Source organism: Rhinolophus ferrumequinum, chromosome 26, assembly GCF_004115265.2.
Source record: "Rhinolophus ferrumequinum isolate MPI-CBG mRhiFer1 chromosome 26, mRhiFer1_v1.p, whole genome shotgun sequence".
Taxonomy (NCBI): domain Eukaryota; kingdom Metazoa; phylum Chordata; class Mammalia; order Chiroptera; family Rhinolophidae; genus Rhinolophus; species Rhinolophus ferrumequinum.
The window spans coordinates 20,936,963-20,961,510 of NC_046309.1; the positions used below are offsets into that span (position 1 = coordinate 20,936,963).

Here is a 24,548-nt window from a genome sequence, read left to right on the forward strand (position 1 = left end):
TGGATAAAGAAAAGTTCATGGGTTTAAGACTGAATAACCAGACCCAAAGAAAATCTTAGCTACTTTTACAACTACAATCTTATGAAGCACAGATATATCAGCCTACTTGATTCTGCCAAATTAAGACTAGGGAAAGAGAAATTCCTTAGGATCTTGTTTGCACTGTATCACTTGCAAATACTAACTGGTCTTCCAAAAGACTCTTGAGGACCAATCTGCTCAAGCCATAATCTGTCCAGGTGGGTTGGTTCAAACCTACTGGGAGAGGTGAGCATGCATAACTGCTGGAGTAAGTGAAGACCCTGGATGCCAGTTTCTCACGATATTCGGCTCTCCTTGCTCACACCAAGAATATCCCAGAAATAAAGGAGAGGCCATTCAAGGAGGTATCACATGGCTTCCGACCTGACTATTGTCCCAGCGGCAGCCTCTGCAGCCATCCACAAACGAGACAAGCTGGGAATGTGAGTGAGGTGAGATGGTCTGAAGAAAAGTGCTACCACCCACCACATAAGAATCGTGGCAATCGTTTGTATTGGTGACAAGGATTTAATCACACCCATCGTACTGCAGTTTTTCTTAGACAAAAACATCATAATCACAAATCGTTATTTGCTACTAATTTCTAATTGTCTAAGTTACCCATAGTAAGATATCTCCATCATACTCTTGTTCTCTTCTGTATCCTTTTTCTTGTAATTTATCAAATAAATCAATTATATTTAATGTGCCTGCCTCTGAGTTTCCTCAAGAGTTCCCTCAAGAGTTCCCACCGTGTCCTACAAACGTCACAGGCACACTGTGCTGTTAGGATATTATGTGAATTCCCCTTAGCTTCCCTTTCCCACCTTGTTTTCTGGCCCCGCGCTACCGTGGGTGTGCTGGTTTCACTACTGGTTCAGCTGGGTTTTAAACTTTATCTACCTTCCTTTTCCCTTTCCCGACTTACTCTCCTTCCTCTATGGGCTGACAGCACCTACCGACTGCCCCGCTCCCATCGTTTACTGCCCTTAAGTGCGTCTTACATCCTCCAACTATTAAAATGCAAGCAATAGCGTTTCCATGTCATAAGGCCACGTAATCAAGGCCTCCATGTCCCGTGTTTACTGTTGTTAGTAGTGACGTTTGAAATGGTAGGTTGGCTCCTCTTGGGTCCTAGCCATTCCTGGACTAAATTGTTTCCCTGCTGTCTACATGTATCTGAGATATTCCAGAACAAACGCCTTTATGCTGTACTCTTTATTATGTGTCTTGCCAAATGAATTTGCAGGAATATCTTTAAAAAAAAAATGACTTTCTTCTTCATCCCTCCAATGGTATAAGGTTGCCCAGGTTGCCATTAGTATACATATGTCCATTTCTCATCTCCTGGCGGACTGACTGCATGGCTTATGGAGTTGTCTTAACTGGATTTCTATGGAAAACAGAGGCAATTGGGGATATTTTATAGTGTCTCTATATGATAGGATTACCTTATAATGGAGAAGGAGCAAGTTGCCTGAATGTTTAATAAGATCCCTGGAACTATCTCTTACTACATTATACATTACATATCGTATATTGTATAATATGACGTGTTGCAAATAAAGGAGCTTTGGGGAATTAAAGCTGTGACTATGAAGTTTAGATCAAAAGTTTCTATGATTAAAGTGTTTTCTCAGCTTTTTAAAGCATATCAATTCATATGCAGGATCCTGACAGAATATTTAAAGGAAGGTTTGAAATTTAGAAACCAAACCTGAAAGACATTTTTAAAATTCCACTGTGATACCTTTATAATAATAACTTCTATAGTTTTAATCAGGATTTTGGGAAGTCCCTGCCAATCTTTCTTCCTCCGTAGTAGTTACTGTAAGTTGCTCATGTTCATTTCCCTTCTGTCAGTACTGCGTGTAAGTATCTCCTTAAATTTATTCTTCCACTACTCTCTTTGATTACTCTCTGAGAGTGGTGCCCAGTGCTCTCAGTAAAACATGACCAATTCCAAGTTTGCTTTCCTCTGGAGGGATCTTCTGTGTAAGTAGACTGCAGAATTCGAGGGTAGGAGGGAAAAGTGGCTGGAACAACCTGGCACTATTGCTTTATATTGATCAAAAATGGCCTCCTCTGGTCAAATGTATTTAGTCCTGAAATCACTGAGAACCTTAGGTTCCCATGCATCTTAATATAGTGAATTGTTCCTTAGGAAGCGAACAAGTGGGGTGTCTCTTGGGTACTGATAGCTGCTTTAGCCCAAAGATCTTTGTTTCACTTTGTGTGAGGGCGTTAAATATTAGGCTCCTTGACTTCCAGTATTCTTTTTTTTGTTTTAATCTCATTTGTTGGATTTGCTATCTTATTTCTCTAGTCTATAATTTGGGTAATATTTGTTTACTTTAAGCTTTTGAGATGTATTTTTTAACTCTGCTGGATGAATTTTTCCCTGCCTTGTCGCCAAAGCCAGAAACCTAGGAACCATTCCTTCATTCTACCCTTTCCTTCACCACTCACACCAATCTAGCTATGGCTCTTGTTGGTTTTATTTTCAAATTAGATGATGCATCTACTCACTTCCGCTGCCAACAATTTAATTGAAGCGATTATCATTCTTGTCCAGATTACGGCAATGGTCTCCAAACCATTTCTTTCTTCTATTCTTTCCCTGCTCCAATCCATTCTCCCAGTATCAGCTGGAGTAGTCTTTTAAAAGTGTATATCAGATCAGTCACACCAAATTTAAACCATTCCCATTGCAAGATCTTTTCAACTCAGTTCCTACTATTCTCCCTGCTACCTCAGCCACCCTTCTGTCACAGAATTTCCCTCCTCATACTTTTGCCCCTACTGTTCCCTGTGTCTGGAACACTCATTAGCTAGTTTTTGTGTGACTGGGTCCTTCTCTTTTTTCAGGTCTCAGAATAAATGTGACTTCCTCAGAAATGTTTTCCTGCACTCTTAACTAACAAAGCACATTGCTCATTCCTTTTTGAAAAGAATTGCATTTGGTCATTTTATTTATTAATTGGTTTAGTTGTTTACTGTGCGTCCAGCCATTACAGGAGAAGGAAATTTCTTGATGACCGAGACCTGTGAATATGGCTTACTCACAGACCCCTAGTACCTACTGCAGTTTCTGATACAGAGCAAATCAATGTACATTTGCTTAATGAATGATTATTTTAGTTTTTCTGCTGTTTATCTAGTTTTTAAAAAAATAATCATGTTTCATCTCACATTTCTGAAGTTCCTTCTCTACTTTAGCGATTGTCTCCCCTGCTCCCCAATTTTATCTCAGTTATTTTATTTCACTTAATTTGTCATTTTATGTTGGATGAGACTAGTTAAAAATACAATATTGACATTTATGATATCTTTTCACCATTTTCAACTTTTTCTTATACTTAATTTTATCTTCCTATTTCTAAATGCTGTTAAGGTAGTCATTTTTAAAATAATTATTGTTTCATTCTCATTTTATTAGAATATTCTTACTATCATTTATGTTAATAAGTACTTATTTACTTTTGTCTCAAAATAGTTTTCATTTTCTTAAACAGACTTCCTGCCTTTCATCACTTCTTTATTATTTCCTTGCTTTTAAATGGGGAGCAACAGCGTTTGCTACACAAAAATGGAGTTAGATATGGCCCTACTGGCATCTTTAGCATTCGATTTTCTCATAGGTTCTCTCTATTTTTCAATAGAGATACCTGTGTTTAACCTCAGTGTTAAACTTACTCCAAATCTGGTTAGGAGTGTTGGAGATCCCCATTTCCACACACTAGGTAACTCAAATACATGGACACCAATAGCCACTAAGACAAAACTGGGTGATGGCCTTTACCTGAGTTATAGTCCAATATAGAATGAGGTGCTAAAAGCCACCATATCTGAAACACACAATTATCTGGTTATGGACACTTTTTAGAAGTATGCAGCGCACAGAGAGAGAAGATAGGAAAAAAAAATCCAAACTGTTTTGAACATGCCTGATATGAATGGAGGCACAAGAGATGGATAACATCCAAACTATTAGAATTTTAATGTCTGTTCTAAGAATAATTATGTATTTTCTTTGTTGCCAAGTTTGGGAGAGGAAAGAATACTCCAAGTGCAGATTATTTTCACCTCTGTCCCCTGATCATGAAAACTAAGAGGAAACGGGCCAAGACAGTACCTGTCCCTCTGGATTTTCAGAAACGAGCCCCTCATGCCCTGAAAATTGGGATGCTTTCTTCCTTTTCAGTCATTTGGTCTCATGTCTCCCTCATATTAGCTTCCTCAGCATAGCCCTAGGGGTCAGTACATTCCTGGGAAACATCTTAACGGCCTAACTTTGGTAAGATCCAGCCCTCCACATAAGTCTTGTGTCATTAAGAAGCAGTGTAGGAAGCCCTAACTCTTCTGGTTACTTGATTTGGGAGAAACAAGACCTCCTTAATTGGGTAGGCTAGAGGTCCTGCAGAGCAAATTGTGTAAAATGTGAGATCCAGATTTTAGCTCTAAGTCATCTGGCCTGCTCACTTTATTTACAGAACTTCCCAACATCTATCTGCTTCCTGACTAATTGACCATGTACCCCTCTGGGAATTCTCTTCCAACAGAGAATATAGTGAATTTGATGCCTCTGCTATTGGCATTAAGGCATTCTCAAATCCGCTTCTGAAACCACAGATGACAAGGCTGATTTGTCTTTGTAGCTAATTCTACTGTCGTTAGCCATAGGACACCGCTATCAAGCCACCTCCGTACACAGCCCCACACGTCTGCAAAGGATTGGCTCAGGAAACCTACTCATTTTCCCACTCCATAGAACTGGTTACCTATGCAGAACCTTAACCAGGATCAGCTAGGTCTGTTAGCCATGGTGTCTTTAGCAAATATGTATGGGAGAAGCCTGAACCCAAAGTTATACAAAATGAAAACACATGCATCTTTTATAATCACCTGGTTCTAGATTCCAGAACATATCCCACAATGCTTAAAATTCTTAGAATCTGGAGGGATAGGGAAAGACTGTGACCTCATAAACCTCCATTCATCTAAGCTCCAGTGACTGTATCAGCATCATCTGGTTTGAAAAATAAGAGTATATCCTCCCAATCCTAATGTGGTTTCCTGAATCTAATCTAGTGTGTGCAAATAAATATGTCACCTTTGTAGGAGCAATTGGATGTGTCAGAGAGTTTATTCCAATTCAATCGTTTCTTTATATTCATGTATCTCTATACATCCATGCACATGCATGTGCATATCTTTAAAATGCCGTTAATACATGCTTATTTGTTAATATATATCCTCTGTCCTGAATTGTAACTGTGGATAATTTAAACACTAGAAATTAGAAATTATGATGGAAGTTGTGGTAAAGCCTAATTCTTGGGTAATCTGATCTGGAAAGATTATGTCCCATGGCTCATGTTTCTAGGGACAGCTAGCCTAATGGAAGAGACGAGCATATGATCAAACTAATCTATTACTCAGTGTTAGTTTTTAGGGTTGTTGTAACAAAATACCACAGAGTGCCTTAAATAGCATAAAAGTATTAGTTCATCCGCCTGGAGGCTAGAAGTCCAAGATTCAAGTGTGAGCAGGGTTGATTTCTTCTAAGGGCTAAGAGTGAGAACCTGTTCCATGCCTCTCCCCTAACTTGTAATCATTTTCTGGCAGTTTTTGTTCCTTGGCTTGTGGAAGCATCATCCCAATCTCTGCCTTCATCTTTGCATGGCGTTCTCCTATGTGCTTCTCTCTGTGTCCAAATTTCCCGTTTTATAAGTGTATCAGTCCTATTGGACAAGGCCCCCTCTAATAACCAAACCTTAACTACTTTCATCTGCAATGACCCTATTTCCATATACGAGTGAGGTCACATTCTGAGGTAATGGGGATTAGGACTTCAACATATGTATTTTGAGGAGAGGGCATCATTCAACTCATTAACACTGCTATAGGTTTTCATGTCTTCAACTATTGTAAAATTATTACCCAAAGTGATTACACCAATTCACTCCCACCAGCAGTGTATGGGTGTTCCTGTTGCTTCACATCCTTGCTAACATTTGGTATTGTCCTTTATTTTTGTCAATAAGATGGCAGTAAAATTGTAATTAATTTGCATTTCCTTGATTATTATAGAGGTTGAGTGTTTTTGATATTTAGTGACTGTTCCTGTTTCTAGTTCTATCAATTGCCTTTGAATTTATTTTGCCAGTTTTTGTATTGTATCCACTAAAAATATATTTATTGAGTGCCTATTATGTACAAGTTAGGCACTTGGGGTATGGTCAGAAAAAAACTTCCAACCAGATGTGGCTTATATTCTAGAAAGGATGATACACAAAAACAATATAAGTAAAATAAGTAGATAACATATTAGAAGGTGATAAGGGCTGTGAAGAAAACTGAAGCAGTGAAGGGGGTAAGAGGTGTCTTCATGGTGACTTGCAAATTTAAATCTCATGGCCAGGGCAGGCCACATTGAGAAGGTAATATTTGCACAAAGACTTTAAAGAGTTGAGAGAGCCAGCCAAGTGCCTATCTGGCAGAAGGGTTCTCCATGAGAAGGCTAAGAAGAGCAGCTACCTGAGCGGGGAGAGGGGAAGGAAATAGGAGGTTAGGTCTCAGAGGTGAGACCTCTGAGGAGGCAGGACGCACAGGCAGATGTAAGGATTCTGGCTTTTATACCTCAAGTGAAAAATTACTGGAGAATTTAAAGCAAAGTGCTTTTTAAAGGATTATTCTAGGTACTAAGTTGAAAATAATAGCAACATTAAAAATTAGTGACAATCAAGTGTATGGTGCTGTGTTCCATGCACCGAGCCAGGCACTTTACATATATTTTAACTCATTTCACATATTCCAGAGGAGGAGGCAAGAATGGAAGCTGGGACATCTGCTCTGGTTATTAGTTCTTTTCTTATTGATTTATAGAAGTTCCTTATCTATTAGGCACCTTATCTTTTGGTGATTACATGTGGTTACAAATGTCTTCTCCCAATTCTGTGGGTTGTTTTACTATTTAAATGATGCCTTTTTCTATTATATATATTATATAATTATATATATATAATTTCTTTGTACATGTGTTCTCTCAATTTGTTGTGCTTTTCTCCTGTTGACTTTTTAGCAAATATCTTTTAAACTCCAGTCACTCCCAATTTGGGGTTAGTTACTTCCTCTTCCCTGCTACCAACACACTTGGCACAAACGTCTTGCAGAAGAATACTTACCAAATTACTTATTAATGCATGTCTTCATCATTGCTGTTAAATCCAGGATGTGAGATCCTGTCTTACAAATTATGTCCCAGTAACTAAGACATAATGGGTGCTTACTGAGTGTAGACATAAGTGGGAACAGTGGTATGGTCTGCTATTACTTCCCCTGGGAACACGAGAAAATGGATCATGTACTTCAGTGAGTGATGAGGGAAAGAAAGGGGTTGCCATAGGAAACGCAACCACACACTACATACTGCTTTGGCTCATAAGACCAAGAATACTGATATCGTGTGGTATGAATTAACCTTTGCAGCTAAGAGATCATTTAGATGATAGCTCCAGCGATCACTCTTATTTTACTCCAGACTACGGGTACACGGTGGAAGGCAGGTTGAGGAATTCGCCAAAGGCTAAGGAGAGTGCAGATTCCTAGAACGACTGCGTCGGAATTTTGGGTAGTTTGGAAAACTCTCAACCTTCGGGCAGTCGGTCAACAGTGGGCGGGTCAGGAATCGACACGTAAAACACCCCACGCAAACCCCTTCCGCCAAGCGCCCGGCGTGGAGGCCGGGGTCCTCACTGCGCATGCGTCAAGGTTCTCTTTAGGAATGGCGGGGGCAGAGCCTTTGCCCGTGGAGCTCCTACGGGGGAGGGGCCACGCTGTTTCCAAGGTGACTGACAGGCCGCCTCGGTGGTGGATTGAGCGGGTCTGAGCGAGGTTCCCAGAGGGCTGCGCGTGCTGCGCTAGCCGGCGCTGTCATGGCGGGCGTGCTGAAGAAGGTGAGGCGAGTGGAGGTCACCGGTGGGGTTTAGACCGTGGCGGTAGCGGCAGCTCGCCAGGCTTGGCCCTGCGGGTGGTGGCCGGCACTCGCGCGGGCGTGGCGGTGCTTTGACACTCGTTTTGCTCTGCCCTCAGGGGTGATTCAGTTTGGTGGCTCCGCTCGGGGAGGCAGGAAAGAAAGCTCCGCACTAACGGCATTCAGAACGGTAGCTGGTTTCCGCGAGGGGTTGCTGGTTGTGCTTTTCCTTAGCGAGGTGCACGCGCCGACGGGTGAACAGCACTAATCGCGCTTTGTTTTTCAACAGACCACTGGCCTTGTGGGATTGGCTGTATGTGAGAGTCCACACGACGTAAGTACCTCTTTGCAGTCTTCATTCCTTAATTTCCAAGGAAGACTAGAACTCTGTCTCTTTGTTTGTTAAAAGGCTAACGGGATATGGATATGTCCACGCCTAGCATTCCAGTTCAGCTGAGCTCCTGAGACAAGAGCGATATCTAATCGATCTGATGGCCTTTTTTTTTGTCATGACCTCGTTCTTCAGCCATTGTGTTGTTGTGGACTCTTCCCGTGGCATCCTCGTGGCTTTAATGGCTTTTGTGAGTGTCCTCCTAAAGCTACCTCTGCGTTTTCCACCTTTACCCCCCGCCTCCCCTTTTCTGCTTCCATTCCCTCGATTCCGTACACTTGGGCTTGGTGAAGGCACCGCTCTAGCAGTTGCCCCTTTTGTCGTCAGTTTTCCCTTCTAGTAGGTCTTTCCCATCAGTATTGAGACATGCTTTCATCTAGAAAATCCCCGAAGACCTCCCTGGATCCTCTCTCTCCAGTCACCACTCTACTGCTGTCCTTCCCTTTATAGATGGGAAGTCAAAGGAGTTCTCTGTACTTAGCTGTCGCCAGCTGGTTTATTCCCCTTGGAACACAACTCCAGTCAGGCTTGACCTGACTGCTCTTCTGGTTCAAGGTCACTGCAGTATCGGTGCTGCTGAATCCAATTCTCATCTCCCTTTTCTCATCTTATTTGGCCCAGTAGCAGCATTTCAAACGTGTGGCACTGTTTCCATCAAGCACTTTCTTGACAAAGCTCCAGGACATCGCGATCTCCTGTCTTTCCCCTGCTCTTTTTGCCTTCTCCCTTTCTGGTTGTTCCTCGTGTTCCGACTTGTAAATTTTGGAGTCCTAAGACTTAGTTCTTGGATCTTTTCTCTATTTATATTTGCTCTCTGGTGGGGTCTGGACACAGTCTAATGGTTTTCAGTACTGCCTTATACCCTGATGTTCTTAGATTTTCATAGCAAGCACTGACCTCTCCCTTTACGCAATGTTTGTGTATGTAATTGTTTAGTGGACATCTCCACTTGGATGTCAGGCAACCCAAACTTAACATGTCCAAAATTGGGTTCCTGATCTCCATAAAACCTGCTCTTTTAGGCTTGCTCGTCTTAGTGAACGTCAGTTCCATTCTTCTAATCATTTAGGTCAAAAACCTTGAAATCATCTTTAATTCCTTTCTTTCGCTCACACCCCACATTGGTTCTGCCTTCAAAATATATCCCGATTTTGAATACTGCTCACCACCTCTTTTGTTGCTATCCTGTTTTCAGCCACCATCATCACTGCTGTGAATAATTTCATTTGTTTCCTAACTGCCCCTCCCTTCTTGTCACTGCCTCAGTTTGATCATTTTTCAACCAACTAAGTCAGCCTGCTAAAATGTAAGTCAAGTCATGGCAATCGTTTCCTCACAACCCTCCGTTGGCTCTCCATCTTACTCTAAATAAAAGATTCCTTCCTATGGCCCTTCAGATCACTAGTCAACAAACTGTATTGTATTGATTTATCTTGTTTGTAGTCTCTCTCTATTTAGAATGTAGGTTTTCATGAAGGGAAGGATTTTTTTATTCTTTTATTCGCTGCTAGTACTATGACTAGCACGTGGTATGTGCTCAGTAAATGTTTGTTGAGTGAATAGCTTATACTCATGAGTTCATAATGACTTTAGATGCATTATTGTCTAAAACTGAACGCATGGTTTTCTTTTCTAAATCTGTTTCTTCCACTGTGGACTCTATTTTTCTTGATAGTGTCAGTTTTTCTATTCCGCAGGCTGGGAATTTAGACATCATGGTTGATACTTCTCTTGCTCTTGCATCTTCATGTTCATTTCAGCGATGAGTTCTATTGACCCTGTTCTATAACAGCTCTCCAGTCTGACCTCTCTTTCCTTTCCCTACTATTACCACAGTTTAGTCCCTTGCTCTTATTTAGACAATTGCAGCAACCTTGTTACTGGCCTTTCTGTCTGATTTCTCCATTTAACTCGTTATTGCCAGGTAATTTTCTTGAAACACAGATCTAATTATACAACTTCCCGAAATCTTTTCATTGCCCACAGAATATAGTCCCAATGCTTTAACGTGGCATACCAGACCACTGGTAATCTGACTCGGTTTTTCTCCAGCCTTGTCTCCTAACCATTTCCTATGTGTCCTATATTCTAGCCATGTGCTGTCCAATGAAAATATAACACGAGTAATAAATGTAAGCCATGTTTGTAATTTTAAATTTCCTAGCAGTCACTTTTTTTTAATAAAGAGAAAGGTGAAAGTTAATAATTTATTTTATTTAATATATCCAAAAATTATCATTTCACTGTATAATCAGTATAAAAATTAATGATATTTTATAGTCTTTTTTTATACTAACTATTGAAAATCCCAGTGACTGTTTACACTTATAGCACATCTAAGTTCAGACTAGCCACATTTCAAGTGCTCAATGGCCAGATTTGGCTAGTGGCTCCTACCGTGTTTCCCTGAAAATAAGACCTAGTCGGACAATCAGCGCTAATGTGTCGTTTGGAGCAAAAATTAATACAAGACCCCATCTTATTTTTACTATAATATATAATATAATACCAGGTCTTATATTAATTTTTGCTCCAAGTGACGCATTAGCGCTGATTGTCCAGCTAGGTCTTATATTCGGGGAAACATGATGTATTGAATAACACAGTTTAAGGAAAATAAAACTACATACTGATTACTTTATGTTCCCTGTGTTTTCTGCCCTTCAATCCTATACATGTATTCTTTGTATAAATTGCCTTTTCCAACATCTTTAATTGTCCAAGCCCTATCATCCCTCCAGGTCTATATCAGATGCTGTCTTTTCTATGACCCCTTCTCTGATATCTGCTGAAATGACTCTTTTACCTATAGAATAATAAAGCTAACATTTATTGAAACTTAATGTGTGCCAGGTACTATTTATTGTCAGTTATATAACACTCTGTGAAGCAGATATTATTAACACCCCATTTTAGAAAGAGGCCTTTCTATTTTCATATCCTTTGCTAAAATTAAGAAGAAAGGAGTCTAAAAACCCCCCACACATTTTGGATTACATGTTCTCGGACAAGCTCTACATTAGTATAGTAAAATAGCCTCTATTATAGAAATCATGTTCAGATACATAAATAATGTCTAATTATGCAGACTGCTTTTGTAAAATGACTTTTAGAAGCCCTCAAGTTTGGTTTGTTTATTCATATATAGTGAAAATATATATATATATATGTATATATATGTTAATAGGCACTAATACCTAGTTTTATTCATATATATACATGAACATATATGTATATTCATGTATATATATGAATATATGTGTATATGTATATATACATACATACGTATATACATGAATATATATATATTCATATATATATATATATGAATAAAACTAGGTACTAGTACCTATTGATTTTATACAATTAAACTAAACAAATTTCAAATTAAATGTGAAGAAATAAGAAAAATTCATTCCTAAGTTGTAAAGGAGATCGGGCATAGATATGAAGAAATTACAGAAAGGACAACTTGAATATTTATTTTAAAAAACAGTTCTTATTTTTTTCTTTTTTAACCTGTGAGACTTTTTAGTGTTCAATTAAATCTTTGGTTACTTTTAAAATGGAAATTTGTATGATTTGTTTTTTCAGAGGCTAAGAATATTGTACGCAAAGATTCTTGATGTTCTTGAGCAAGTCCCTAAAACTGCTGCCTACAGAAAGTATACAGAACAGATTACAAATGAGAGGCTGGGTATGGTTAAAGCGGTAAGTAACTGACTTGATTTTGTATTCTTGGATTTAATTATTCAATGCAACATTTAACAAAAAAATCCAATTGCTTGTTTTGCATATTCTACCCATTTATTTATATTCTCTTTCCTTCCGTGCTTTTCATCCTTTCTCCCTTTTATTTAGCAAACTCCTATTTACTGAGTGCTTTCTATATGCAAGGCGCTATTGAATACTGGAGTGAAAGAATAAGATTAAGTCTGTTTCCTGAGTTAATACTAGCTGTTTCTTTTGCCTCTCTTTCCTATCCAGTCTTTTATTGATTTTTTTACATTTTATCTATAGATATATCAATCTTAATCTCTCTTTTCTAATATCAGAGTAGAGAAAAAAGAAAGCAAAACAAAAAATGTGTGTTGTGTTTAAAATTGTCAGAAATAACTTCTAAAAAGTGCTTTGTTGTAAAAATAAGAGGACCAAGTTAGTCACTTAACTACCAAAAAATTTATTGAGCATTATTAAGGACTGAATGTTTGTGTTCTCCTAGAATTGATATGGTAAAGCGCTTCCCCCTCTATGGAAGTAATTAAGGTTAATGAGGGCATTAGAGTGGTGTCCTGATCCAGTAGGATTAGTGTTTTTATAAGAAGAGACACCAGAGAGCTCAGCTTCTCTAGGCCATATGAGGACACAGTGAGAAGGTGACTATCTACAAGCCAGAAAGATAGCTCTCACCAGGAAGCTACCCTGCTGGACCTTGATCTTGGACTTGCAGTCTACAGAACTGTGAGAAAATAAAAATAAATTTTCTGTTTTTTAAGCCACCCAGTCTATGGTATTTTCTTAGGGCAGCCAAGCTGACTAATACAAGCATTTTACAGCTTCCAAATTAAAGGCCTTAGACAAGCACACAACAGTCTGCTGCTAGTTGTTTTATACCAAACTATATTGCACTATTGTTAAATTTCCACACTAGCAGTTATTCCATGGACTTTTGTAATTATCCAAAATAGTATTCATAAACTCCAAAAATTATTGACATCTATGCAATAAGTGGTCTAATGTGGTGGTCTTATTATGAGATTACCAAACTCGAGTACAAAGAGAATTCTTATCTTTTCCTTAGGTATATAGCAAAACAATGCAATTTGATTTGGAACTTTTATTCTGAACTTGGAAATTCTGGAAGTAATTTACAGAGTAAAGTCTCTAAAGGGGAAATTAACATTTCTTTTGATTGTGTGTTTCCCTTAAGGAAAATGGGCTAAGTCATCTTTTCCCATCAAAGAATAAGAAAGTTTCCTTTTTCTTTTCATGAGTTGAATCTCTTCAGCTGTGTCTTTGATTATTTTTCTGCTTTCCTTCTCCATAACCTTGTTCCCCTTTAATCATTTCTTCTCTATTTCCCTTTTTTGCCTCCCATTTTGTCATCTTTCAGAAAGCCTCGAAATGTATTTAACTTGTTCCTATTTTAAAAGAAAAAAAAAACTACATTTCCCTTTATTTTTGACCTAATTCTCTCTTCTCTCCTAGCCAATGTCAACCAAAGAGAAGTTCACTGTCATTACTTTCACTTATTAGTTGTAAAATCCTTTTTTCTAACCTGTGCTATTTCAATTGCTTTATAAGTGATTGGTCTGTGTATACTTTCATCATACTTCATTTTATGTCCCGCAGTGCCAAAAGAGTGAGGTGTTTCTTTTTTCTTTTCAATACATAAATCATGGTGTTTTTCTACTTAAAAACCTTGCTATGGTTTCCTGTTCAGTGTTTCTCAAAGACTGAATTTAAGGATTTATGTTGCACTGGCTGTGTGAAACTCAGCTAGCTATCTTTTATCTGCATGATTTTGATGTACAGCCAACTTTGGGAACCACCCATGTACATGATAAAGTCCTTAGCATGGATGGAAGGCCCTCCAATGTCTGGCTCTAGGTTATCTTATTAATCTTGTCACTTCCTAATTTGTACCCTATAGTCAGCAATACGGAACTGCTGGCAGTTATGTGAATTCCATGCAATTTTAGTTTTGTGCTTCTTTGTATTTTCTCCTCTCTCTTCCTGAATGCCCTTACTTATCTGTCTGGCAGTTCTTTTCATTCAGCATTTATCACTTCCTCTGTGAAAACTTTTCTTTCCTCCATAAGTAGAGATTGACAACTTCCTTGCTTCTCTTCTATTGCACCTATCACACTGTGTTTTATCACACATAAGTCTGCTCTACTAGTTCCGAAGCTACTTGAAAATAATGATTGCATTCATCTTTGCATCCCAAGGATCTTGTGTAACACCTGGCACTTATATAAGGTCCCTTAGAAATGTTTGTTTATGCAAAAGGCTAAATATAAATGGATTTTAACCACCCCAAGCGCTACATAATAGTTCTATTGCTGCTTTATGTTTTTTTGTTAAATTATCGGATTTTTAACCCCCCCCATAGAGCCACACACAAAGTCTTCAGTGAATATTGCTATGATTTTAAAGTATGTATTTACTAAGCCTGAAATGGAAATAAAAGTAAATACTTTATAGATTATACCAGGGAGATAGTAATAGCACATTGAGGAAAAGCACTGGTTTGTTAGCCTGTTCAAAGTCTTCATGTCAGCTCTAATACTTATTTAAATAACGGTTGGCATCTTGCCCATATTTTCTGTCTCAGTTTCCTCATCTATTCCTTGGGTATACTAATACCTACCTTGAACACTTACTGTTAGGAGTGAATGAGGTAATTTACATGAAGTGCTTATTAACACAGTTGCAAGCATATGGCAAGCATGAAGTATATGGTACCTTATTGAGCTTAATGGTATTATGCCATTGGTTAATAAAAATCACATTATTGACTCACCATCAGTAAGACAAATTTTAAATTGTTTTCCTATCACAGGCTTTTCCTAGGATGAAAATCCTTGCCTTTTTAAAATCTTTATTAAATTTATCAGTGGCCTGTTAGCTCAGTTGGTTAGAGCGTAGTGCTGATAACACCAAGGTTGCTGGTTCGATCCCTGCATGGGCCACTGTGAGCTGCACCTTCTTAAAAAAGAAAAAAAAAATTACTGGGGTGACATTGGTTAGTAAAATTATATAGGTTTCAAGTGTACTTCTGTAATACATCATTTATATATTGCAGTGTGTGTTCACCACCCAGAGTCAGTTCTCCTTCCATCACCATATATTTGAGCTCTTTTACCCCTCTCCATCTTTATCCCTCTTTACCACCCCTTCTCCCCCCCTTACTCTCTGGTAACCACTAAACTGTTGTGTGTCTATGAGTTTTTGTTTGTCTTGTTCATTTGTTGCTTTCAGTTTTATATTCCACATATGAGTGAAATTATAATGGTTCTCTACTTTTTCTGTCTGACTTATTTCCCTTAGCATGATAATCTCAAGATCCATTCATGTTGTCACAAATGGCAGTATTTCATCTTTTCTTATGGCAGAATAGTATTCCATCTTCTTTATTCATGCACCACATCTTCTTTATTCAATCATCTATTGAAGCACACTTTGGTTGTTTCCATGTCTTGACCACCATGAGAAATGCTGAGGTGAACATAGGGATACACATATCGGTACAGATAAATGTTTTCAGAGTTTTTGGGTAGATACCCAGAAAAGGGATTGCTGGGTCACATGGTAACTCTATTTTTAATGTTTTGAGGACTCTCCATACTGTTTTCCATAGTGGCTGTACCAATTTACATTTCCCACCAGCAGTGTATGAGGGTTCATTTTTCTCCACAACCTCTCCAACACTTGTCTTGTTGATAATAGCCATTTTAATGCGGTGGTATCTCATTGTGGTTTTGATTTGCATTTCTCTGATAGCTAGTGAAGTTGAGCATTTTTTCATGCATCTGTTTGTATGTCTTCTTGGGAGAAGTGTCTGTTCAGGTCCTCTGCCCATCTTTTAATTGGATTGTTCTTTTGTTGTTGAGTTGTACAAGTTAGATATTAGCCCCTTATTAGAAGTATTGTTTGCAAATATCTTAGAAGTGGTGTTTGCAAATATCTTCTCTCATTTGGTTGGTTGCCTCTTTGTTTTGTTGGTGGTTTCTTTTACTGTGCAGAAGCTTTTAAGTTTGATATAGTCTCATTCATTTATTTTCTGCTGTTATTTCCCTTGTCTTTGAGGTCAAATTCATAAAATCCTCTCTGAATCTAAGGTCCATAAGTTTAGTACATACAAAGCTTTCTTCTGTGCAATTTATTGTTTCACATTTTTGAAAATTTATATTTAGGTCTTTGATCCATTTTGAGTTAATTTTGGTATATGGTGATAGCAGTCTAATTTAATTCTTCTGCACATGGCTTTCCAGTTTTTCCAGCACCATTTATTGAAGACACTTTTTTTCTCTCCATTGTATGTTTTTGGCTCCTTTGTCAAAATTATCTGCCCATATACTTTATTTCTGGGTTTTCAATTTTATTCCATTGATCTGTGTGTCTGTTCTTCTGCTAGTACTATGCTGTTTTGATTGTTAGCGTTTTGTAGTGTAAGTTGAAGTTGGGGAGTGTGATACCTCCCTGGTCTTGTTTTCTTAGTATTGCTTTGGCTATTCTGGGTCTTTTGTGACTCCATACAAATGTGATGATTTTTTGTTCTATTTCCTTAAAAAAAAAAAAATGCTATTGGCATTTTAGTTCCGTTAGTAGTTGCTTTATATATTTTGGTGCTCCCTGATTGGGAGCCTATATATTGATAAGTGTTATATATCTTGTTGTAATGTCTTTTGTCATTATGAAATGTCCATCTTTGTCTCATTACCTTTTTTATCCTCAAGTCTGCTTCATCAGATACAAGTATGGCTATATCCACTGGATACCGTTTGCTTGGAGTATTGTTTTGCACGTATTTGTTTTGAATCTGTATGTGTCCTTGTAGCTCAGATGTGTCTCTTGGAGGCAGCATATGGATGGGTTTTGATTTTTGATCCAGTCTGCTACTCTGTGCCTTTTTATTGGTGATATACAAGTGAAGACTTAGATGGAAGTAAAGGAACAAGCCATACAGATATCCTGGGTCAGCCAGAAGATGCCCTGAGGCAGGAACATGCCAGTTCCTATAGAGAATGTCTCTATTTTTGTTTGTTTGTTTTCTTTTTCTCCCTCTTTCATTCTACTTATGGGCTAGAAACCAGCCTGTTTACACCTTATTTACACATGCATATGTATGTATAGGACATGGTTTATGGCTCTCAACAAGCTCATTATATTAGAAAATAAATGTCATTGAATGTTTAGGTAACTGTATTAGCATTTCTTTTTTTAAAACTTTTATTGAAGAATAATGTACACAAAGAAATGTGCTGAAATCATAGCGAGCTTGATGAATTTTCACAAAGTAGTCATACCCACGTTAACACCAAACCAAAAGAGAGGACATTTCCAGAACACCAAATCCTCTCTTGTTTCCCTCCAAGTTACTACCCTCCTAAAGATAATTACTCTTCTGACCTCTAACACCACAGATTCATTTTGCCTTGGTTTTGAACTTTTTTATAAATGGAATCATCAGTTTGTACTTTTTCGTGTCTGTTTTTTTCACTTAATAATTATGTTCGAGAGAAACATCTATGTTTTGTATAGTTGTAGTTCGTTCTCATTTCTGTGTAGTATTTTATTATATGTAAATACTATAGTTTATTCATTCTGTTGTATGTGGTCATTTGGATTGTTCCTATTTTGGGGCTATAATTTGTGATGCTGTGAACATTCTTGAACATGTCATTTGATTAACTTACTATGCATTTCTGTTTGGTTTATACCTAGGAGTAAAATTGTAGGCCATAGGGCAGCAATTATTTTTAATGCTAGTACTGTCAGAGGAAATACTAAGAAAATAAAGTGGTATTTTAAAATGTGTATTTTAGGAAGACTGAATTAGGCATCATAGTTCTTACCTTTGGTAGACATGTCAGTAAACATTTAATACTTTTTAATATTAAGACAGAAAAGCAATAAAATAGTAGAGAGATGAAATGAGTTTCCACCAAATATTTGGTAAAAATCAGTGTAGATACAGTGGAAGAAAAATTAATTATATTTGTTATATTAAGTGCTTTTTTATATATGGGTTTTTAAAATATAGGGTATTAAAACATTCAGATATTGTGTTCCTTTGTTTTATACATATATATATGTATATACATATATACATATATGTTTTTTGTTTTTTTTTTCCCCTTAAATTATAGGAACCAGATGTTAAAAAATTAGAAGACCAACTCCAGGGTGGCCAAATAGAAGAGGTGATTCTTCAGGTAAAGAAAAAGTTGAATATTTAGATGTTTGGCTTCAAATGTTCAAAGGCACAATGTATAGAGGCACAAAACTGACATTCCAGGAAGAAAGGAAAACTCAGTTTCTTTGCTTATATCAACTCATCAAATATAAGACTAATCACACATAGAAAATACTTCTAATTTGTATGTCAGTTAAATATTTATCATTGATTATAACTTGAATTATGAGGCTTCTGTTGGTAAGTTTGATACTCTGAATTTAATAAGCATGTTCTTATTAGTCTCACCGTAGTTCATATTAGTAACACAATATTACTGTTATTTGAATAATTTTTACTTATTAGATACAAGTACTTGTAGGTTTTAAAGGCTTGGTAAGAATACTATAGTTTTTAATTAAACTAGGGGAAATGACGCCTTTCTTTTTTGTTGTGCATTTTTCCCCCAATTACCAGTAAAGTTAAACTTTTAAAATATGTTCTTATATTTCATGTTTTATTAATTATTAGTATTTTTACTCTTCATTTGTTTAGTGTTTTTCTTACAGATTTCTTTGAGTGTTTTTTTTAAAATAAATGATGTTAACCTTAATCTTTTGCACTTTTGCAAAAAATGCCTGACTGTTTTTTTTTTTTAGTCTGTTTTTGCCTTTTGATTTTAATTGAATATTTTCTCCAATATGTAGAGGTTTTTAAATTTTTTATTTGGTCAAATTACCTCCCCCTGCACACTTTCTCCACCCCTCCATACCTTCCCCGTATATGGGTCTGATAAATACTCAGTTCTGTTTCATTTAATTTTTACACTTTTTGATATTTTTCAAAAACGTAACTGTTCTTAGATTTTTTTTGCCTTTTATCAAAGACAGACAAAAGGAAATACTGGATAGTATTAGGGACTAGGGAGGTATTTTACCAGCAGACATGATACTCGGAGGCATTGGTAGATGGCTGTTAAAAGAGGAATAGGGCATTCAGACAGCTGTCAATGCGTGTACACTGTTTCAGTCGTTCAAATGCCTGTTTTCATGGCCTTTTTATTTATTTGCCAGGTTGACTATAGTACTAGATGTAGTGTTATGGGAACTTGCTGCAGACTTTAATTGTCCTCGTCCTATTTCTCTTTCTTTTCTACCTGATTTCACTTTGATCATGACTTAGTTTAGTTGATATATTAATTTATCATGTAATTATATATCTAAAATATTATTGAAACATAATATAAAATATTGAGCTATTTTTCATTCTTTTTTAATACTAAGTCTTTAAAATCTGGTGTGCATTTGATACTAGCAGCACATCTGAATTTGAACTAGCTACATTTCAAGGGCTTACTCTGTAGTCACATGTAGGTAGTGGCTATCATCTTGGACAGCACATTTCTAGAGGGATACCGTGAGAATGAGGAAAGGACAGTGTATTAGAAGCTTGAGAAGAGGGAGGGAGTGGGCAGCGGGTCATATGCAGCTGGGTCCAGCTCCTGGACGACCTCAGTGACGTTCAGGGCTAGATCCCCTCCCAACACTGGGCAAGGGCTTGGGGCATAGAGAAAGCATGACCGTTCAGGAAATCCAGGGCAAAGGGCAATCAGACAAACGGCCATCCTAAGGGATATTTTAAATCAGTATTTATGCAGTTTTCTCATGTCAGTTTTAGTAAATACTTCTACCCCCAGATTTCCATTAATCTACTCTTTTGATTATATACATTTTAGACTGTTACTGCTAAACTTAGATTGGCTGTTTCGCACCAGTGGCATAAATGAGGCATTGCCTTTTAACTTTACAGACTCTGATAGAACCTCAGCATTTATTTTGTGTTTGAATTCCTTTCCTGACATCCTGACAAGTATTCAACAGTGTCTTAAGTTGGCCAGAGTTGTCACCATAGGTCTTTTTGTTCTAAGAAAAAATGAGAAATAAAAAGATACCTAAAAATATATTTGTTAAAGGTGTTGTAAAATTGTGTTTGAAAGGAAAAATTGAATGTAACATAATCTGATTAAAAAAACTAATTCAAACAATAAATATATTTTTTTTGTGCACCTATTTTGTTCTACATTCTATACAGCACAGTTTTACAAATTGTGGTCTCCAGTGACGATGGGTTATGAAATCAGTTAGGTGGTTTGTAACTAGCATTTAAAAACTACAATAGAAAATAGTGTATTTCAGCTATATAGTAAAGGTAATGATATTTTTAGTTTTGTTTGAGTTATATGTGCGAATTGTGGATCCCTTAGTAAAATGTATTTCTTTTCTTTTTTTAATTGTGGGCCAGGGTAAAATAAAGTTGGAGAGCTATTGATAAAGATGAAGAGACATACTTTTGATCCTCCAGAATTTGTGTTCTGATGGTGAAACAGACAATTAAGATTCAAAACTCACCAACTAAACTTTTGAACACTCTTATAGTAAATTTTAAACAAATAGAAGAAATCTAAAGCTGTCCTTCCTTTTTTATGGTGATTGCGTAGCTGTGAGAATTACAGTAATTTAATTAATGTTCAACATTTGATGATGGAGTAGCTTATTTAGGTTTTAATGTGAAAGTAGGAGCTCTATATAGTTACATTTCAGTTATTATCTATGATAATTATCTATTAAACAGTATAATCAAATGATCTTTTTAAAAAAATTTTATTAACAGGCTGAAAATGAACTAAGTCTGGCAAGAAAAATGCTACAATGGAAACCATGGGAGCCTTTAGTGGAAGAGCCTCCTGCCAACCAGTGGAAATGGCCAATATAATCATGATTAAATGACTTGTGTGTTGACAGGAAAATGATATAATTAAATGTTCTGTTGTATCAAAAATGTTTCCATGTTATTGACATCTTATAATCAAAAAAATTGATATAAACATATTTAGGAGACTTGTTAAAATTGATGATTATGTAATAGGAACTTACGAATCAGTTTTGGTTTATAGAGCATTCATTCAAATTATTTCAAAGATGATATTTTTTTCAAACAGATGTGGGAGATTTGGAGGTTAATTAGAAAAATTCCTGTAGATTTCAACACAGAGGCCATGTTTGAAGTCTGAAGTATTTTTAGTATTCAGCACATCATTTAGTGTTTTTTATTCTGAAAAAAAAAACAGAAAGGTACTTATTAGTAGTAGTAGTAGTATCATTATTATTATTATCATTATTATTGCTTATATAGGTCATTGTTTAAAGTGAAGTAGTAAGAGTAAAAACCGTTAAATTAAGAGTGCATTGTACAGTTGAGGAAATTGGTATTTGAAAGATTGCTTATTTATAGTGGTACCGTGTTTCCCTGAAAATAGGACTGGGTCTTATGCTGATATTTGCTGCAAAAGATGCATTAGGGCTTATGTTCAGGGGAGGTCATCCTGAAAAGTCACGCTAGGGCTTGCTTTCCAGTGAGGTCTTATTTTCGGGGAAACACGGGAGTTGGAAAAACTTTTGTCTCATTTAAGAAGTTAGCTTTCTGACCCTCGCCTTTTAGTTTTCTTTATTAACCAAACTACATCAAGATAGAAAATTTCTGTAAAAGAGGAGATATTAAAAGTTTCTAAAGTTTATCTGGCATACAGATAGACTTACATTCAAAACATTTTTGTATAGTTATAACTTGAAAGTGGAAGCACTAACTAGTTTTCACTAAGTTTCCAGTATAAGTGCACCTGGATATCAAAAAAGATAAAAGCTGTTCAAGGAAAGAAGCAGTTGACAAACAAAAATAAAATTACTTCTTGTGTGTTCTCACCTTTTCTTCCTAGCCCCCTATGATTTCTAAGTATTCTGCTAAATTTGGTATTTCTTACCTTCAAAAATAGTACTTTTGGCCGGGTGAGGGGGGCGTGCACGCACGCATGTGTATCCTGCTATTTCTTGTGGCAAGGCAGAATCTTTCAGAATGAGAAAAATAATTGTATTTTCCCCAGTATATTTCTCCCCGTATAAAGTTGTAAATTAAATGCTAAATAAATATTAAATGAAGTGGGTTTAGTTAACTTTTTAGCAGTCAGACTATAAGAGAAGGCTTACGTGGGGGAAGTGGGAAAAGCATTGGAGGGAGAGTTGGAAGGCCAGGGGTTCTCATTCCCATGGTTCTGGCACCGTCATGAACTCCATGACTAAGTGGAGGTAAGTTGTCAACCTCTCAGAATGCCTATTTCTTTCTCTGTAAAAGAAGTAGAATTTGTGATTTTTAACTTTCTTTTTGGTTATAAATATTCGTTTTAAGACATAATTCATTAGATTTATTAAGAAAATAATATCCTAAAGCATGTTTGCATAGATGCTTTCAAGCTAATTTTCTAATCATTTCTTTCAGTCCTTTGGGCACATAAAAACAAAGCTGGCTTGATGTGTCTTTGTCAGTACTTTCAGCCCACTTCTCCCATTATTCTCGGGCATCTTATATAGAGCGTCAGTGGCTGTTAATAAAAGGGGACCTTATTGATGTCTGCATTAGAAATGCTAGTTATAGAATAGGAGGAGTATTAGCAATAAAATAATAGCCAATGTTTGTTAATGTTTGTCAGGCAGTGTTCTAAGTACTTGACTAATGTTACTCATTAAATCTGCACTCCAGCTCTAAGACTGCGATCCTGCAAATTATCTCCATTTTCCAGATAAGGAAACCAGAATCCAGTGTGAGTAGTGCTCCCCTGCAACTGTGCAGCATGGGGATCTTGGAGAAACTAAAGCACAGAGATGGTATAACAACGTACCCAAGGTCACATAGCTATTAAGATGTGGAGCTACATTTTGAACTTGACAGTCTTGCTCCAGAACTCATCCTTCTCACCCTTACATTTTGCCTTGTGAATACTTGGGATGCTGGCGGTCCTGCCTGTACTGTGTGAGCTGCACCAAAACAACCTAGATCCTGCTCTCCTGACTATCAAAAAGAACACATATGAGCAGGCGTAGTAAACTGGACTTCATCTCGTGCGAACATCTTCACCTGGATCACAGGCAGCCAGTGGTGTGTCTGAAGGGCATTATGGTCCATCCTTTTACATTTACTGACTGCCATTCTAACTGCCCATACATCCGGACCCCTTCAAATGCTTTCCGGTTGCTTCCTGTAAACTTCCCGATTAAGCTTTCCTGATTAATTGGAGATGATTCTTCTATTTAAAGGTCTTTAGTGTTGTTAAGTGGCTTGTAGACTAATTTGAGTAATTTTCAGAATGGCCCATTTCAGCTCTCCCTAGGTCCATATGTTTTATTCAAGTTAATTACATTAATTACCATACTCCAGATAGTTTAAAAGAAAAAGCTAATGCATTTGAGCTTTGTAAACAAAGAAAATGGCAGCAAAATAGATACCCCCTTTCTTCTAGCTGTGGATTGAGTGCAGAATATTCAAATTTCTGAGTATTCTGTTCTTTGGGATGAAAATGACTTGTATCTGAATAACCATAAGACTTTTCATTTAAACTGTAATGATTTCGATTGTGAAGGGAAGTGATAATTTCATAAGGATAACAGGTTTGATGTTATCCTGTCAAAGTACCTATAAAGAACAAATACGAACAGAAGTAGTAAACTGGATTGAGACACCAACTTGGAGTAAGGTTCAGCTCTGAGGGTTGCCATCCTTTATACCAGGCGAAGTTGGAGTAGTCTGTCACCTGAATAGAATGAATATGATGCCATTAGTGGCAGCCATCATGTGCCACCAGGCCTCCGGTTTCACTGGGCCCCATCACTGTTATTCTCCTTGCCTTTTCCTCAGATTTGAGTGATGGAAGACGCTTATTCTGATTGTCTTACTTCTTTTTCTAATCCTAAAGCGCAGTTAGCAAGGTGAAGCTGAGCTTTTTGTTACAATGCAAAGCAGGTTTATTTGCACGCAGAACAATGAGGATTAGGATACCAGATAAAAAGGAAAGCAGTCTTTCATCAAATGGAGATCAAGATTCTTAAGTAGCTGACTTAGTACAGTGGAAACTTGCCCTGTTGCCTTTAGAAGTTACGTTTCCTCACCTGATGCTTCAGCAAGCATTTCAAAGAGGTCTTCCCACTGTTCCAGTTCTTCTAATTCCATCTGACAGCCACAGTGGTATTCCAGTCAATCTGTGTTCTTCCATTTTCCCAGGAGTTCTTCTATGAAGACACGAGTTCAGTTTCACTATTCTGAGAAACCAAGACCTCCAATCTTGCAAGACCTTCCTTAACATGTTCTCCAACAGGAGTTGACTTTGGAGCTTGTATGCCATTTCCCCAGTTACCTATATCAGGCCTCATGCTTTC

At 37.1% G+C, this 24,548-nt stretch overlaps 1 protein-coding gene and 1 non-coding gene across 2 annotated transcripts; both read left to right on the forward strand.

Moving 5' to 3' along the window:
• Positions 1–7,866: 7,866 nt before the first annotated feature.
• On the forward strand, positions 7,867–21,412 carry NDUFA5 (NADH:ubiquinone oxidoreductase subunit A5). The gene is made up of 5 exons (XM_033099221.1): positions 7,867–7,979; positions 8,286–8,330; positions 11,982–12,098; positions 18,263–18,328; positions 20,959–21,412. Exons 1-5 carry the CDS (start codon positions 7,959–7,961, stop codon positions 21,058–21,060), a joined length of 351 nt encoding a protein of 116 aa, XP_032955112.1. The 5' UTR covers positions 7,867–7,958; the 3' UTR covers positions 21,061–21,412.
• TRNAI-GAU (transfer RNA isoleucine (anticodon GAU)) lies at positions 15,009–15,082 on the forward strand. The gene has a single exon. It is a non-coding gene; the product is annotated as a tRNA-Ile (tRNA).
• Positions 21,413–24,548: the final 3,136 nt, after the last annotated feature.